We start from the raw sequence: 19,152 nt of genomic DNA on the forward strand, positions 1-19,152 counted from the left end.
GCATCACCTTGGTGCTGATCTGAAGGTACACAAATTACTTAATTTTCTGTGTTATGTAGTCCATAATAATTCTATGACTGATGAACACATACGACTGTACAAAGAACTACATAAAATAGAAAATACTGTTGTTTAAGTACATGTATTTGTGTATAGAATCGACAATCTGAGTAAAACAGTTTGTGTAAAACAAATAGGCTACAGAAGAAAACAAGCTTACATGCACACAATTATTGCAAAAAAAGGGGCACCTATTTTATTCTGGGTATCCCAGTTATGTTTTAAAATTGGTTTTTAGTTTGGATTCAAAGTGAGCATATGCTATGGCCTTTTGTAAACACCCCTTTTCCATTAAAAATGGGCTAGTACAGTGGTTCCCAACCTGCGGTCTGGGGATCTCAGGGGTTCCGCGAACCCTCCTCCGGGGTCCGCGACTGCTTAGAAAATAAAATAATATTAACAGATTAGGTCCCCAGCTTTCAGTAATGACTAAATTGGGGGGTCCCCGGATTCCAATAATGATTAATTGGGGGTCTCTGGGTTCCAGTAATGATAAAGTGGGGGCCCACAGAGGTCAAAAGGTTGGGAACCATTAGACTAGTACACAGTATTGCACATTATCTAAGTATAATATGAGTGTCTCACTACGAGGAACTGTAAGATTCAAGACATAAAAACATACATTTCTGCACTATAAGAATAGTGCCTGTGATGCAATATGGAGTGAAATAATTTCCGTGATAAAGAGGGAATCATTATATATATGTTAAGATGCTTTCTCAACAGACGAGGAGGGTGGGGCGCCACCTGCTGAGGCGCTGGATGGTGAGACTCAGTCCCTTTGATGGACCCACCGGGCCCCAATGTGGGGGGGCTGTGGAACCCCCCACACCACCAGGAAATAGTGGAACGCCAAATGGGAATAAGGGCACCACAAACCTAATTTTCATTGCTCTGTCATCACAAGTTACATGTACTTCTGTTTCTGACAGTGGCTATGTCAATTTTGTTATTTATTTGTGCTACGTGACAACATTTGAAAATAAAACATTTAAAAATGCTTTCTCAAGCTAAAGCACAATTACATCACATGTCTATGAACTGGGGACAGTAATACTGTCAGGGCAAAGCACGGAAGTCATTAGCACACATTTAATACTTCAATCAACCAACAGTGGAAAGGTGATCAGTTAACCTTGGAAAAGTGCCCAATACTGAGCTGCACCAAGGGTCTTACTTTTTAGGTTGAAGCCTACCAGACTGCGCAGCTGACTGGTTTGCTTAAGACATCTTTGGTACATTCAGAAACCATCCCTGGGAATATATTCCACCCGTTGTTTACCATTGGCTTTGTGGTTTGTAACTCAGATTTTCTGGCTTTCCATTTGCTGCCATTATTTGTTTGAGGCTGTCCAGCATGAGTTTGTCCCTCTCGAGGAGCAAAGCCTTTCCACACTACCTCTCCATGTATTCTTAGCTGAGTGCTCCTTTCTATAAACAGGCCTGTAAATCTTGTCCTTATCTTTTCACATTTGCTGTGCATTTAAAGCCCAAGGCCAAATGTCAGGCTCTGTCTTCCGAGGGAGGTTGGTGTTTACTTTTCTTTCTCTGACGCCAAAGTGACAGGATTTGTGTAAAAATCTTGCTGGATCCTGGGAGTAGGAAAGGGGTTTTTTGTACTAGCACAGAGCAACAGTTAAATGAACTGTGCAAGTATTTAAGAATATATCAGAATTAGGAAAGCAAAAAGTAAACACATTTTTTTGTAAATTTTGAAGTGTGTCAGAAACAAATACTTTAGTATAATCAAAATAAATCAATATACTAGGTGATGCAATTGTCCACAAGCTATGGTTTGTGTGCTGTATAGCTTTATTTGTAAAACTATGTGTGTACAAATGTAATAGACATTTCAATTGAAAGTGTGTTGTCTGTAATGGCAGTGTGCTACCACACCATGCATACTACACTCTAAGCCATTGCACTCTACTCTGCACTACTCCACTTTCCACCTTTCCACACCACTGTACTGTGTGTTCCACTTCATTCTAAGCCTCTCTACTCTACACCACTCTCCTCTAAGCTAATTCACTGTACTGCACACCACTGCACTCTTTGCCATTGCACTCTACACCCGTCCAGTCTAGGGCACTGTACTCTACTCTGCACAACTCCACTCTGTGCTACTGAACTATACGCCACTCTACTCTGCACTAATGCACTCTATCTAATCTACTCTGCACCATTGCACTCTGCCTTCCACTATATGCCGCTGCACACTATTCCATGCCACTGCATTCTACACCACTGCACTCCACGCTAGCCTGCACCACTCCACGTAGCACCACTGCACTTTAATATGCACCACTCAAAGCTACGCCCATTGTATGCCGTTGAAATCTATGCCGCTGCACTCTGAAACACTTTACACCTATGCACTCAACACCAATCCACTCTGTCACTACACTCCACTGTACGCCCCTGCACTGCTCTACTCTATGCCACTGCTCTCTACTCTGCACCACTGTACTCAACACGACTGCACTCTACACCAGTCTACTCTACACCGCTCTACTCCAATGCACTATAAGCCACTCTACACCACTGCACTCAACAACACTGAACTCTACACCACTCTACTCTGCACAACTGCATCCTATTCCAATGCATTCTATGCCACTGAACTCTAAACCACTCTACTTGGCATCACTCCATTCTATGCCCCCGCACTCTGCAGCACTGCACTCTACGACACTATATTCTACTTTTCATAACTCTACGCCACTGCACTGTATGTGATTCAGCTCTACTCTACACCACTACACTCTATGCACGGCACTCTACTATGCAAATCTAATCTATCCCACCGTATTCTACAACCCTGCATTGTAGGCTGCTGAATTCTATGCCACTGCACACCATGCCACTATACTCTACAACACTCTACGCCAATGCACTTTACACCAGCCCACCCTACACTACACAACTCTCTACGCCACTCTATGCCACTCCAATCTACTCTGCTCAATTCCACTAACTTTTGGCCATGCTGAACAGCAGACTCTTTGGTATACACCATGGCTAAAAACACAAGGACAAAGCAAATAGCTCTTGCATAGGTTAGAACTGTTGGCTTTGCCAATCCATGGTTAAATAACTTTTGAACAGTCTGAAACATTTGTTTGCTTAAATACCCAAATAATGCAGCAGATGAAGGAATGTGTGGCAAGTATGACGCTTCCATAATTACTCGGAAAACTCCACTTACTGATGTTATTCTGGGGACACTGATTTATATCCATAGCTACCGGTAGACTGGGTACAACCTTAGTAAATACAGTAAAAATAAAGGTACCCTACACTAAGTAATCCTCATGCTCCCACAGATTTTACAAAAGGCAACATGCTTTACATAGGCTCAGGCTAACTGTTTTAAATAGTTACTAGCATAAAACACACCATCCCATGCATTGGGACTCCCCTACTGTATCACAAGCGTTGTATTCCATGACAAGGGTCTCAAGTACAGCATATCAACCTAATGCTACATCACAAGGCAAGTATAAGTAAGTAGACTTGGAGATAAGAACAGTAATCACATACTTACCATGATGATGTAGTAGTAGGCATTATAGTGGATGGGATATTATTGTATGTCAATATTATCAACCTCGATATTCTATCATACAACCAGTGTGTTTGTAAACCACACCCATTCACACCAATGTGTTTCTTGGTGCTTGTATGAGATGTTTATTGTTACCCAATCCAATGGTACTCATTTTATTGACCCCAGAATTTATAGACCCCAGAAATGCAAACATATGGCCACGGCATCATTGTCAGATTCCTGCTTTGGATGCACCGAGTTTACTAAGTAATAAAACCTGGCTACCGTATTTCCCCCACAATACGGATTCCATATGCACTTAACATACCTGCACCCAAAAAATTACTTACGTCTGATGAAACATTATAACAAGTATTACAGAGAGCAAAAGTGTGCACATATTGAAAGCAGGGCCAGTGGAATTATGCAATTTTGCAGCTGCAGCCTTTTCTACATAATTGTGCATTTGTCAAATATCACCTGCCCCATATTTTGAGGGTTTTAACAAAACAAAATGTGCTTCTATCTCAAATGGATTAAAAGTAAAAAAATAAAAATAAAAAAAAACAGAGCTACACGTCTTGCCAAACAGTGAAAGGCCTTAACAAAGGTTGACTGGTCACCTCTGAGTTGCCTTTTGCTATATTTGGGTTTTAAACTGGTTCTTATGTGGTGTGTGCACGTGCATATAAACGTGAGAATAATGAAGCAATAAAATAACAAAATGTGCTGCGCTATCCGGCATAATTTGCATTTTCTTGCCACAAAATGTAGTCACTCTTGCCACATTTGTTCCTTCTTTGCCGCATAATTCTAGTGACCTTGATCAAGATGAACCATGTACCCTGCAACAGACATAAAAAGAAGATTATGATCCAGCTCATTCCATTAATATGAAGGAACTGAACTGTCGATCTCATTTCCGCAAAGGGTCCTGAATATCATCAGTGGCCTGCTATAGCTTTACTACTTAGAGTAGTGGAAATTCATCCCATTAACATACAAAACATACTCTAGGCAACGTCTTTATACAATCACTGGGTGCCACTCCCTAGGAGATTCTTCTTTGAGGTCATATAGACCTAAAAACAGATGTATAAATACAGATCTCCTGGGTCTACAATAGATATTCATGCTAAAGTCTTCTCAGAGTGCACAAAATCTTCATACCCTTCGCAGACTCTCCAGGGAATCAAACCAACACCTACAATGTATTTCCTGCCATATTAGCATGTCCTCAATGTTATAGTTTAACACCCTTCTCAACAACTTCAGTTCACTGCAGGAAAACCAAAGGAACATCCAAGTACCAACAAAGACACTCAAGGTCAAAACAAAACCATCAACACCTTGGTACTCTTCACTAACAGCAAACAGACTATTTGAAGAAAGGAGAGACAAACTCATGCTGCTCTATGCAACACGCAGACAACTCATTACATCAGTTTAAGTCAAATACTACATCAGCGTCATAAATGAAGTAACGAACAAAAACAAACGCTCTTCTAGACAATCAATCAACCCACTGCTGGATCCTCCAACTCCACACTCCATAGAGGGATGGAATTATATAAAACACACCTTCGCTAAAAATATAGAAGATCTCACCACTCACCAGCAAGCCTCTAACCCCTCTGCTGAATACCCACAATGGTCATCCTTCAAATTACTCACTCTAACAGACCTCAACCACATTCTTAACTCTCTCAAAGCCATTCCCTATGAATACAGTGAAACTCTCTTTCATTAACACCCACCCCCTACTCACTATCGTCAACAACTCCATCACCAAATAAATGTTCCTAGAGTCTCTCAAGATATTCTACAGCCTACCTCCAGTCCTGAAAAAGCTACCCACAGACCCAGATGACCACACAAACTACTTGTTCGCAACCATATACCTTTCAACAGCAAGATCATTAAAAAGTATTCAGTTTCCAACTGCATTATCAAACAAACATCGCCTGCATGACTACCTGGCTCAAGATAACGCTTGCAAAAAAACTGAAAATGCTAAGTTATAAACCATAAAAAATGCCATCCCCACAGACAAAGATGGCCTCTGTTCCTGATACGTTTTGACCCATCTGCTACTTTTGACATTGCCAATCACTCCATCCTAATCCAAATCCTGAAGTCCGGATAGAATCTTCTGTAACTGTCATTTGTTGGTTCTCCTACTTTTCAAATCCACACTAGTTCATCCACATGTGCATCTCTAAACCCCAGAAGCTTCAAGTGACCTTCTGTGCCCTCAGTAGGACCAGCAGGTCCCAGATCCTGTTCAACTGCTTCACAGAGCCCCTCAAACCTCTATTCACTAACAATAACATTCCCCAATATGTTGATGACACAGTTGATGACACAGTAGTTGAAGGACTCCTCCATCTCTGACATCCAAATCTCAACCACTGCTTGGAGCACACCCAGCCCAGGATTTAAATGAAACCCACCTGCACAAAACAGAATAAATCCTATTCAGCAAAACACAAACAAAATATGGTTCAAACCTGGCTCAATAACATAATTCAGACAAGGCCAACTCCAACTATTATCCAATGCCATTGCTCGGATTCACCCTGGACACCACCTCCACCCCAGGGAACCCAAACATACCAAGATGGCCTGGCATCAGCTTCTCTGCTAAATAATGTAAGTAAACATCTTTAGTCCAAGCCTTCATATTCTCACAATACCAGGAGGACAATTTCTTGCTCCATGACCTCCCAGACACCACCTGAAAAGGAACCTAAGACCCGCAGCAGGACCTGCAGACATTCAAATATTTCACTCCACACTGATGGAACTCCACTGGCTCCACCTCCCAGCCTACACCATTTTCAAAATCCGCCGCATTAATTACAAAGCCATTATGATCAGCACCATCGCTGATTTAGTATACAAGCTCATTATCTCCAGGTGACACACCCAGTCAGAACACCAAAGACTCCAGGAAAAAAGAAAAAAGAAAAAAATGGAAAAAAACGTTGTCCATTTACACACACGTGCTCTTGAACTACATCTATATGCACCAGGACCGTCCTAGCCCTCTTATAGTTCAGAAAAGAGATAACAGACCTCTTTAAACAATTCTATATCTTGAAACCATAGATGCACTTCATCTTTGAGGAGTCCGACACCTCTTCCCTTTCCTCCAAGTGAACAGTTTCCGCCTGTGTTCTTTGCCCTAGGCAATGTGCATGGTTAGGTCTGCACTGTTTAAATACATCCATAATGCACGCATGTATTATAAGCAGCTTCTTACTGAAGTTTTTTAAAATTTATTTTGAAGGACGTACTTCCTATTACATTGACCTACTCTGATTAAAACATCACTTTTATAGTCATAGTACGACTCTCATTAAGGGAGCAATTCATGTCATAATAACAGTCCTCAGAAAAATATTTACCAACAAGCCCAGTGGGCGCATCACTATAATGTAATTCCTATTTATAAGCCACAGCAAAGCTGAAGAAAGGGCAAAAGACTGAGCTCATAAGTCCCCTTGCCCTGTGCCTGTACACTCCTCCTCCTTCATGCGAAGTCGAGTGCTTCAATGAGCACACTCCAGGATAAAGACATCTCTTTAAGAATCCCCTCTAATACTGTCATTTCACTCCTTCCCTTGGTCCTGGTGGGTGTCAGGTCTCAGTCCGGGGGGTAAAGCAGCACAGCTCGGGCTGTGCACATCAATGATCAGAGAGGCACTGAGTCTTAGTCGGACATGTCCCAGCACGCCTCTGACAGCAGCACCATCAGGACCAGCCTGGGCAGGCCTAAGAGACTGAGAGTAAAAGTGACGGGAGGAGGGAGGGAAAGGGGGCTGCGTGGAGATGGAGTCAAATGACGAAGAAAGAGAAAAGGGGGAGGGGGAACAGGTTAAAGATGGGGAGAACGACTGTGAAAAATAAGTAGGGATATGTGGATGTCTATAAATATACTTGCTTTGCCCGCAAAGGTGTGCGGGGGTAACGTGACGTGGGTCAAGGGAGCTGGGAATCTGGTCTTCAAACCACATTTCTGTGCCTGCTGGCCCCAGTTTCTTCCAGTTCCAGTTCCAGTGCCTGCGTCTCCCAGTCACGGTGCGTGCTTCTCGCCGCCTAAATTTCTCCCGGCTACAGTGAATACGGTTACATTTCCCAGCCCCAGTGACAGGGTCGTTGTATGCAACTCCCGCCCCGTTGTTTCAGCCCACGCCAGTGCCTCCCAGCCCCAGAGTCGCTGTCCACGTGTGAGTCCCAAGATCTAGTATTTCAGTCCAAATCAGTGTCTCCCAGAAGCAGTGACCGAGTCCGTGTATGTATCAAGGACCCAGACTCGATGTCTGAGTCCATGCCTGTACCTCCCAGGCCAAGTGTCTCTGTACATGTATGTGAGTCCTAGACCCAGTGTCTGAAGCCATATCTTTGTTTCCAGCTCCAGTACCTCAGTCCATACCTGTGCCTAGCAGATCCAGTGACTGAGTCCTTGTATATCTTCCAGACCTAGTGTCTGAGTCCAAGTCTGTGAGCACCAGACCCCGTGTCTCAGCCGATATTTGTGCCTCCCAAGTGCAGTACCTCAGTCCGTATCAGTGTTCCAAGACTCAATGTCTCAGTCCATGCCTGTCTTCCAGCTCTAGTGTCTGGGTGGACCACACTCCCATACACAGGTTTTGAGGCACTGGAGTCACAGGCATCGAGGTGGTAGTCCAAGAATATAACCTGAATGCACCATATAGGTACCAAGGTGGAAATAACGTTGCAGCTGCAGATGAAGAAGCAGTTTAACTAGGATCACCCTTCTACTGTAATTTTAAAATGTCCTAAATTGCTCCTGAATGGGTGGTGTTCACCACTCAATAGAGGGTTTCTTTATTCTTATCCGATAAGACAATTCAGTAAGTGCATCTTTTGAGGTTGAAGGAATCATGGAGTCATGTATCCTGTTGTTATCTCAGGCAAGCTGGAGCATAGGTTGGGTGCAGTAGTTGCGGAGAACTCAGTGGTTGACATTGAGAGGAGAAGAGTAGGAGTCATCAGTTAGTGGGGCACAATATTTTCGTCTTGCTTATACGATGTGTTCCCTCATCATTGTAAACATTCGTGCTTCATTTAAGTGTTGCTATTATTATCTCACATTAAATTTGACTGCTTTACTTGTGCAAGAGCTGGATTTGATAGTCTTTCAATTTCTAAGCTGGACAGGACCTGGAAGGGTTCATTTCCAGAAGTGTCTGTTTGGATTACTGAGAGTAGCCACTGGAATTGAGAAACAGACATATTTTGAGCAGAAATACACGAGGGTAAAGAGAGGCCACAAACTGTTATGGTATAGGTTTTAGAGACAAAGGGCCTGATTTAGTTCTTGGGGACAGGTTACTCCTGTCCGACAAAATATAAATCCCATTATATCCTATGGGATTTATATTTCGGCAGACAAGATTTCCGTTGTTGTTGTGACGGAGTACATTGTACACCAAGAACTAGGTCAGGCCCAAAGTGATATAAAAGGGAAGCAGGGAAACAAAATAGGCAATGAGAGAGAAGGTTAAAGGTAATTCATAGTGATAGACAGAATAAATAAGAGGAAATAAAGTATAAGATGCGGCACACAGACAAATGAGCACTCACTCAATCCACTCATCAAGGATATAGCAAGAGAACCCAAACAAACAATGATGACAATGACAGTTTCTTGTGTCATTTTCTCCAATGGTAAACTTTCCCTGTACTCTTGCAATTCCACTTACTTTTTTAATAAAAGTGTGGAATTTTAGTTCAACTGGTGCCTAATCTTTCAGATAGCGCCTGCTCAGAGTTCATTTGTATGTTTTCTTCAATGGTTCAAAAAGCATTTTCTAAATCTGTTAGAACCGAGTGGCACCATTTTGCCAACCTAAGATCTCTACTTACACAGTCTGTATATTGACATGTACTTCTCAATAAACATAAACAAAAAAAAAAAAAAAAAAAGATCTCTACTTAGTGCCAGGATGATGTTCCGAGGCCCACCGAAAATGTAATCCTAACATAAAATCAAAGATCCGAACAGTCAATAGAAGATTGTCCTAGTAGATAAAATGTTGCTGTGGTGTTTTAAAGTGCCATGTCAGCAAATCAGCAGAGTACTGGCCAGGTTTGCATAATGCTATCATGGCTCAACTAAAAGGTCTCAGGAAATCAAGAGCGTACTGACCAGCAAAGTGAAATTACTGATTGGCTGAACTTTGCATTACTTGTGTGTTTCTTTTGGGGCTATTTACGGTAATCTCGAGTTATTATGTGGCGGATAATATTGACTATCATTCTGACTATTAATGGATCATTTGTTGCACATTGATTTGCATTATTGTTATACAGGTATAGAATGCAGACATACATCTACTTATCTGGTCCAGAGATCTTTTAATAATTGTTCTGCACTGTACCATGTAATGTACTTTAAACTGCGAATAAAGAAAAATACAAAACGTGAAATTTCTGATTGTTTGAAAGAGTGTGAGATGGCAGCTGCAGCAACCCCTCGACTTGGCACATCATTTAGACAGCAAATGTTTACCCACCATGGTTGTAACCTCTGTACTGGGGTCAGGAAGTACAGCATAGCTGCCTCCAGTTAGAATCAGTGCCTCCACATGTGCATCCCTGAAGACCAGGAATTTGCCTCTTGGTACTTCCTCTTGCTGCTGCAACTGTGCAGCATGTAGGGTTTGTGCACACATTGAGACCAGAAAACTCGAGACGCTCCCGACTAGGCACTGCAAAAGGAGATATGGCTCAGTGCCTAAAGTGCTATCAGGAACCAAGAAAACAAGGTTCAATTTCGAGGTTTCCCTGCTTTGTTAGATCGTCATTGAATCACATTATCCTGACACCACAGCGGCGGACGTCCAGTTTTAAGGACAACGTCAAAAGGTGGAGACTCTGACTGCAATGATAATAACGATCTACAAGCTGTACTCAATGAATTGCCCTCAAGTTCGATAATGTGTCTTTTCTGACAAACTCTTTACTCTCTTTCTGATAGGCAAGTGCTCTCCTGGAGCCACTGAGGCTGTTTGATTTCCCAGCTAGGCAGCCATTTTTTCACAATGCCTTCTCAGTGAAAACAGTTGTTTGAATGATAAAGAAGCTTAAAAGGTTTCTAAAGCACAAAAATGGAGAATGTCCAGAAGAATAGGAAGGAGTAAGGACCGTCCAAACCAAACAGATGGCTCAACCAAAAAGTGTAATGGCTTTGCTATAACGGGTCTGGCTTCTGAGATGGGGTCCTTCTCTCTCCTTCCTCAGCCCAATATTGAAATGGGGTTTGAATCTAGAGAGACAATGTATGTTTGAGTGTTTAGGACAACCGAATCTAGCTAAATTGTGGAACTGCTGAGGACTGTAACTCAAGCCACGTGCTGAAGCGCCAGCCTATGCATGCATAGCATTGGGGATTTATCAGCTGTGGTTCCATTTTTTGTTACACTAAACTCCTACCCAGTGCATGAAATGGAAAAACAGAAGTGCAGGTACTATGTACCAGTGTACCTGATTGTTTCTGAGAAGTGCTGGGACTCTCCAATTAAAAGTATTACGTTTTTCTTATGAAGGGCAGTATGATGTGCAGGTACTTTCCCTCTCAAAATGAAAGTTCCGGTACTCAGTATCGGCCCATTTAAAGCGCTGCTCCTACCCTGCCAAGAATGTATTCGTTGGAGTTCCTCCGGAGTTTATGGGTGTGTAGCACTATCCAACTTCAGCATGTCTTATTACCCACCTGAAAGTGATATACAGCTCTGGGACTCCTCAAATGAATAGCTAAGAGGACAACAGAAGTTCAATTTTTTCCACACCTCCCTCAAACTACATTGCTCATAGGGGATTACATTATATTAGTATGGTTCAAAGAGAGTTCCGGTTTGTCAAAGTGGTAAACCTAAATGACAAAAAATTGCCTCTACTTAAAAGTAAGCTCCCTCTTGCTAAAAGCGAATCACCTACATGCTCAAAACCTTATGCTGGCTTAAAGCGGAAGCCTAAGAAGATCAATAGGTCTTTCACAATGCTTTGTCACCACCCTGGATCCTGAACACGTGACCACCCATGCCAAGATAACAGTGTCATGACCAACAACAAAAATCAGAGTAGGTCACAATGGTGCCACTCAGAATGTAAATATGTCATAGTGACTCAAAATGCCAGTAGGCTGAAAGGTCCTCACAGATTTCAGTTGAAGAGCCAGGAAGTTATCATTGCACCAACCAAGATTTTGTCCAATGGGTTTTCAAACTGCATTGCAATAGGGCTGGCTTGCTGCTATCAAATAGCCAAGCTCAGGTAAGACTGTGCTTGAACTTAATGAAGCAAACCATCTAGGTAAAAGCAACTTTACTGAAATGTCACTGCCTCAGAAGCACCTGGTGAAACTGCTGCCTAGAGAGCTCGACGAGTGCAAGTCAAATAAGGAGAAATGGGCAAAACTATTATTCAAAGCTGTGGCGCCCTGCAACCTGATCCTTCTGGGACTCTGATTGTGTGGATTTTGATTCAGAGACCTTTGAGTAGGAAGAGCCAATAAAGCATATGGCATATGTCCTTATTAGAACCCCTATCCAATTTTTTTTACATGAATGTGGCCTTCGGTAAAATGGCACACCAAATAATAATTAGTCATGGTTCTCAATGACTGCTCTTGCGCATTCTAAGATGCCTGTGATCCTCATCAGGCACTTCTCTTGCCTCCAATAAGAATATGAGAAGAGGTATTGGTAACATCTTATGTTTCTGGTGTATGGCTTCAGAACATGTAATCATGGTGCTAATTTTAGTCCGAATTATGACTTTCCATATGAATTGTGCTAAATTGTAAAATGCATTGACGGGGGTCTACAGCAAATTAGCCAAAATAACTACGTAGCGTTGGTTTTAAAGCATAATTTTACAATTGATATTCCAATATATTGATGACACTTTTTATCAATCAGTGAACAGATTTCATGACAAAGAATAGTCTTGGAGCTTTAAACCAGGAATGGAGGTTGCATATTTAAAATCAATAACTGTGATACCAAACGAGGGTTATGAAATCTTTGATTACCTAGGCACATATGTAAATGGAACATAATAGTATATTTCAGGAATCCAGACCATTCACCAAATAGAATGAACTCTACGCTACTTTTAAAGCGGAAGGATCAACCCGTGCACTAACAACCTCACCTGGCATGCTCCGTCCTGAAAAGTCCCAAAAGAAACGGTCAAAAGATTGGACCTTTTGCAATGTCCAAATATATGGTGTAAGTTGCCACATTTTAAGAGACTGAGCTCTTAAGGCTACTAGGGATTTGGCAAAAATATGTTTTGGGTACATTTAAGGATTTTCCATTCCGTTATTCAGGGTCAATGAGATGCATTATTTTCTTTGGGGCAAGATCGGTTCAGGTTCCACAGATGGAGGCTGTATTTGTATTTTTCTCTATTCTCTGCATAGCAAAGATAGGGCCCAAATTCGGTCAGTTAAAAGACAGATAATTTCAAGTGCCCCAACCCTTCGTAGAATTGTAAATCTACATCGGAGTACAATACTTAATGTATAAATGACCCTGCAAAAATTCTGATTCTACCTTCAAATTTGGAACATCAACTCCAGGATTTCTAATTACATTAGAATAGTTGGATAGCTATGATTGAACTTTCTGATGTGATGGAATTCACATAAAACCTCTTAACATTGCTGTGAGCACATTTCAGTGGTGGGACCTACCCGACCAAGAACATAGAGCGAGATAACCCCAGACAGCCTAGTCCACTACCAACGTCCACCTACCCTCTCACTGATAGCATTGTACTTGATGGCCAGCTCATCTCGTTCTGCCCGGCTCTGTGCCAACAGGTCCTCCACACGAGACAGTTCCTGCTGTAAGATACGGTTCTCCTCCTGCACGGATAATAGAGATGACATCTCGTCTGGTGGTTCTGTGCGTTGACGAGAAAAAGGAAACAACATCAGAGAAGCTATATTCATGAGATCCTGACAGTAACTACCCTACTTGAAGAGCTGAGAGGTGGTATCTCATACCCCCAAATTGCCCCCTACATCTGCTAGTCTCTAAGGATTTATTTGCTATATCACGCCCAACAATTCACACCTCCCAAAGTATAGTCTCTTTTAAACACCACCATATCACCCCTCTGTTACAGTTTCAATATTCTGAAGAGTGGCTTGGTAGAAAGATTATCTATCGTTTCACTTACGGTTTCAGATATTCACTACAAAAGGCAGGGGAAATAGTAGACAAGCTTGTCTCTCTCCACTACATATAACAGCCAGGAAACCCCAACGTTAGAGTCACAACATTCTTGTACCATGGAGCGTCAACTACTTACTGTTATACTGCGTTCCCTGTTTGTTCATTTAAAAGGAACTTAAGTTGAAGTGGGCTGATCTCATGATATAGTCAGACAGGCTACCCACAACCTCACCTGAAGGGATGGGACATCAGGTTTGAAGACTCTCTCTTGTCCTGCACCATCTGAGCCCATGGGATAGGCAATGTGCCTACTTGGGGACAACCAATGAGAACTAGCCTACAAGAAGCTCTATTTCCAGTGAGAGGTCTGGACAACACAACTCCCACAAGTAATGGGCTTTGCTTTGCTCACAGCTTAAATTAATTTCTCACTGTAGCTGGGACTCAAATGGAAAGCACTAACCAAAAGTCCAGTCGCAGACCCATATTAAAAGATGTATAAATAGGTTTTTGCATATTTCACGTCCACGACACACGCATAATGTTTCTGTATGTAAGAATAAGTTAGGATATAACCTCCATGTACTATAAAAGAATTACATTTTTCCTCCATTCTTTTGCTATTCCAAGTAGAATATCTGAAATCATCCTCCGGTAAAATCGTGTTACAGGAATGTATTGTTCTAGAATGCCGATTTTACTATGAATATATTCTTTAATAATAATCTCTCACTGGATTCTCCATCAATCAGTCAATCAATCAAATAAATTTCTTACGCGCACTACTCACCCGGTAGGGCCTCAAGGCGCTGGGGATGGGGAGAGGGCGGTTACTGCTCGAAAAGCCATGTATGTTTTGAGGTGCTTTCTGAAGGTTAGGAGGTCCTGGGTCTTGCGTAGGTTGATGTGGAGGGAGTTTCAAGTTTTGGTGGCAAGGTGGGAGAAGGATCTGCCGCCGGAGGTGGTGCGTTGGATGCGGGGGACTGTAGCAAGGGCGAAGTCGGTGGAGCCGAGCTGTCGAGTTGGTATGTGGAAGTTGACTCGTTCGTTGAGGTAGGCCGGTCCAGTGTAGTGGAGGGCTTTGTGAGGGATTCTGGATTGGCTAACAGGGACAGGGGGTGGGGAGATTTCCATTCTGGCATATCCTAAGTAAGGCTATCTTCCTCTGGACCTATTACAAATAACTTCATCCAGTAAGTCTCTAATTAGTGCTTTTAAAAAGCACTGTAAAGAAGGAACAAGAATACAGATTTATTGAACTTCTCCAAACAAAGTCAAAAACCCTTCTTATGTTTCTTGATCTTTATGTGACTCTTCTTAGGGAGTCCATCTGTGTCTAGTACATTCAGTTTAAGAATTATCAGGAATCAGGCCCTTTGGCCTCAATGTGTGCCTGCCCCTGGAAAGTTGTCTCTGTCTCCTCAGAATTGTGGTAAATCTCAGAAACAAATAAGATATCAGGCAAAAAACCACAATTCAGACAGGGACAAGTCAGAAAAGCGCCTGGTGAAAACTCCATATAAAGCATGTGTGGAGAGGGTTAGGATAGAAACCAGAATACTTGGCATCTGATTAGCTTGACCAACGTACCTGGGGTCTTCTGCTCGGCAAGGTTCTTGGTTACAATTTCCCGTATCCTGGCAGGCAGGCTCGTCGCCGGGGAAGCCTCAGAGTTCCCACGTAACGTAAAGCTCTTATCATCAGAAGAATTCAAGATGCTGCTCTCCAACTTCTGGGGGCACAAGGAAGGACAGCTGAAGTGAGGAAGTTCAGTGACCAATAGATGTACAAGCAGACATGCACAGAGTGCAGCAAGGCACCACAAAGATCACAGAGCCAGTGGAGCTTGGACAGAAAGCGTCTGGAGTACAGAAAAGCTTGAATAGCAGTGACAGACCAGCATGTGGTAAAGGTACCTGCAGGACAGCCCACGTAAGACTACTGAGTAACTAAAAGCATCATGAACAGCTGCCTCCAAAAGCTCTATGTTTGCTATACATATAATGAAACAAATACAAATTAAATTGTCACCTGCTAATATCGTTTCACAGGAATGTATTGTTCTGGTGTTCCGATTTTACCAAGAACATATTCCTTTAATAACAATCACTTATTAGGGCACATTACACAAATCAGACTTAGGTATTTATATTTATTCTTCTAACAACATTAATTTATTTGGAATTTAGTGTTACCCTACGTTTCAATCACTACCATTTATTCTTCTGGTTATATTCTACTACCTGGGTTTTACTCTGATAACAAGCAGTAATGGAAATATGGTGCCCTGAAAAAGCTTATATGACTTGGATATGATTTTCTGATAAAATTTGCATTTTAGAATTAGTCCTCCAAGACAATTCTGTACACCAGTATATTTTTGGGTTTCCGATTTCATTACCTGATTAACTCTCTGGAATGGAGTGCTTTGCTCTACTCTGGGTATGGAGTTTATTATGCCGATAATCTTTTTTTTTTTTTTTTATTTCTTTTTTTTATAATGGAAAGGTATCATACAACAGATAAAAATAAGAAAATACAGCAGATTAAACCCAGCAGGGGATAAACCTTTAGAAGACAAATATCCATCTCTTAAATGGTGACATGTAATTTCAATTTAAACATTTAATCATTATGAACAAAAATCCAATCCTGAAATGCCCCCCATATTGCCTTCCCTTTCCTCCTCGCATATTTCCCTTTCCGTTCATACAATGCTATCTCCAAATAATACACAGACAATAATCTGGCCAACCATTGTTGCCAGGTCGGGGGTCGGACATTGAGCCAGGCGGATGTTATACACAATCGAAATACTGCCATGGCCACAAAAATAAATGCTTCATATAGATTGTCCGTATCACCCATAACCCCTAAAACCATTGCCTCGGGGGTAAGGATTAGATCAAATCCCAGAATTTCCTTCAATACAGATTGAATGCCCTCCTTCAAATCCTTCAGTTCCCCGCATGTAGCCATCATGTGTACAATATCTATTTCATACATCCCACATCTTGGACAGCTTGTTCCCAATAAACTACCCCATTTAACAAGATGAGCTGGGGTATGATACAAATCAAACACAGTTTTATAATGTTGCGCTTGGAGGGAGGAGGAGAGTAGAATAGTATGTCCCAATTCTAATGACCTTAGAAAGATTTTACTCCTGTCTTCCAGTTTCCTACTCCACTTTTCACAGTTCTTCTCTAAATCATCGGGCTGTTCTATCATTAATAATCGGTAGATTGACCTGATTGATATATTAGGATTAGTCACCATATCATCCAGCAATTGAACGCTCCTAAATCCCTGCACCCCTCCTGTTTTCCTTAAAAGGAAATCTCGTATCTGAAGGTATTTAAAAAAATCCCTACGCTCTAAACCATAACACTTCTGTAGATCAACAAATACCTTAACCCCAGAGTTATCAAAGAGATTCCCCAGCCTCTCTATACCTGCTGAGACCCAGCTTGCCATACATTTATCCTTGAATATGTCGGGGAGCAATGGATTCTTTTTGATCATGGTATAATAATTATATCTGCCGAATCCTTTCTTTTTATACCATGACCGCCAGCACTTATAGGCCGCCTCCAATACCTTATATCGAGTTTTCTTGTAGTACCCGGGCTCATGAAAAGTTACCAGACATCCATTAGCTGTTGCACCTATCTGCAGCTCGTATATGTTAGGACAATCCTCTTCTGGAATCCCTCCTTTCTTAGAACCCCATAAAGGGCGCATATACTGAAAGGCTGCCGCCATTTGGTATAATTTTATATTCGGCAGAGACCACCCCCCCCTTTCTCGGGAAAGTGACATGAATTTACTTGCTCTTCTACATTTACCATATGCCCAGATGAATCTCATAACCACTCTATCTATCTCTTTAAATCTGAAATTAGTGAAGCTCAATGGTACAGCCCGGAACAAATACAGCAGCTTAGAGAGGAAAATCATTTTTACCATGTTACACCTCCCCATGATGGTTAAATGTAAATTATTCCATCTACACATATCTTGTCTTGCTTTAGCAAGTATGGGATCCAGATTTAATTTAACAATTTCTTCTACTTGCGGCGTAATATCTATGCCCAGATATACTGCATGGTCGACCCTTCGTGTATCCTGAGTGCTGGTATATTGATTAATCAATATCTGTGTTTTATCTCTGTTTAGAAGATATCCAGAAAATCTTCCGAACTTCATTGACACCTTTTCAACCTCTCTCAATGCCGGATCAGGGGTGGGGGTTAGTATAGCAATATCATCTGCATATGCTAGAACTTTTATATCCCATCCCTGCCTATGAATTGGTGGAATCTTGCTGTTATCTTTAATCTTTCTAAGCAAGGGATCTATATATACAGCAAACAGGAGCGGAGAACATGGACATCCCTGTCTACTACCTCTCTTAACCTGGACACTCTCCGATTGTCCCCCCATTAGTTGTATTTTAACTACCGGTGATCTATATAGAGCCCTTATTGCTGCAATAAATTTCTTCCCTAATCCATAATACTCCATTACATGCCATAGGTACTTCCAACACACCCGGTCAAACGCCTTTTCCGCATCTAATAATGCAACTGCCATCGGCTCCTGAGCCACTTCTGTAGCGTCCAAAAGTGCAATAACTTTTCGGATATGATCAGTAGTATCCCTTCCAGGCACAAACCCATGTTGACTAGGAAAAACTATCTTCCTGATCACACGAGATAGTCGAGCGGCTAATATCATTGAATATATTTTAGTGTCGCTATTAATTAGTGTAATTGGCCTGTATGACGCCGGGTTTGATGCGAGTTTCCCTTTCTTCAAAAACATTACAATATTAGCCATATCCCATGATGGCGGAATTGCCCCTCCATTCTGTACCTGAATAAACAGTTCTATCATTACCGGAAACAATATGGCTTTAAATGTTTGATAAAACTCTAAAGGAATTGAATCGGGGCCTGTGGCTTTACCCGTGGCTAAATCACCCAATGCTTTGTCAATTTCCGAGATATCTATCTGTTCCCCTAAATATAAAGTATCACTCTCCGATAATTTATTGACTTTGATAGGGGTTAAAAATCTCAGCATTTCTTCCTCTGAAAATATAGATGTGTCATCATACAGTTCCGTATAATATCTGTGGAAAACCCTCCTAATTTGATCCACTTCTACAACCATTTGTCCTTGCCAATCTTTAATCTCTCTAATGGTCCCGGATGCTATTTTCTGGCTTGCCCGTATTGCTAATAAACGCCCGGATTTTTCTCCATACTCGTATCCTAATGAACGCTGCGCTAGATATTTCTCTGCTATTCTTTGGGTCAT

General features: G+C 41.8%; 1 protein-coding gene across 5 annotated transcripts in view; it reads right to left on the minus strand.

Moving 5' to 3' along the window:
* The window catches only part of CROCC (ciliary rootlet coiled-coil, rootletin), a 312,203-nt gene that overhangs the window by 272,440 nt on the left and 20,611 nt on the right, over positions 1-19,152 (minus strand). For all 5 annotated transcript variants that reach the window (XM_069240717.1, XM_069240716.1, XM_069240714.1 and 2 more), the window contains exons 2-3: positions 15,418-15,559; positions 13,404-13,552 (exon numbers count right to left, since the gene is read on the minus strand). In XM_069240717.1, coding sequence (XP_069096818.1) covers positions 13,404-13,552; positions 15,418-15,559 — 291 coding nt within the window. The remainder of the gene's footprint in view (positions 1-13,403; positions 13,553-15,417; positions 15,560-19,152) is intronic.

Source organism: Pleurodeles waltl, chromosome 6 (assembly GCF_031143425.1).
Source record: "Pleurodeles waltl isolate 20211129_DDA chromosome 6, aPleWal1.hap1.20221129, whole genome shotgun sequence".
Classification (NCBI taxonomy): Eukaryota; Metazoa; Chordata; class Amphibia; order Caudata; family Salamandridae; genus Pleurodeles; species Pleurodeles waltl.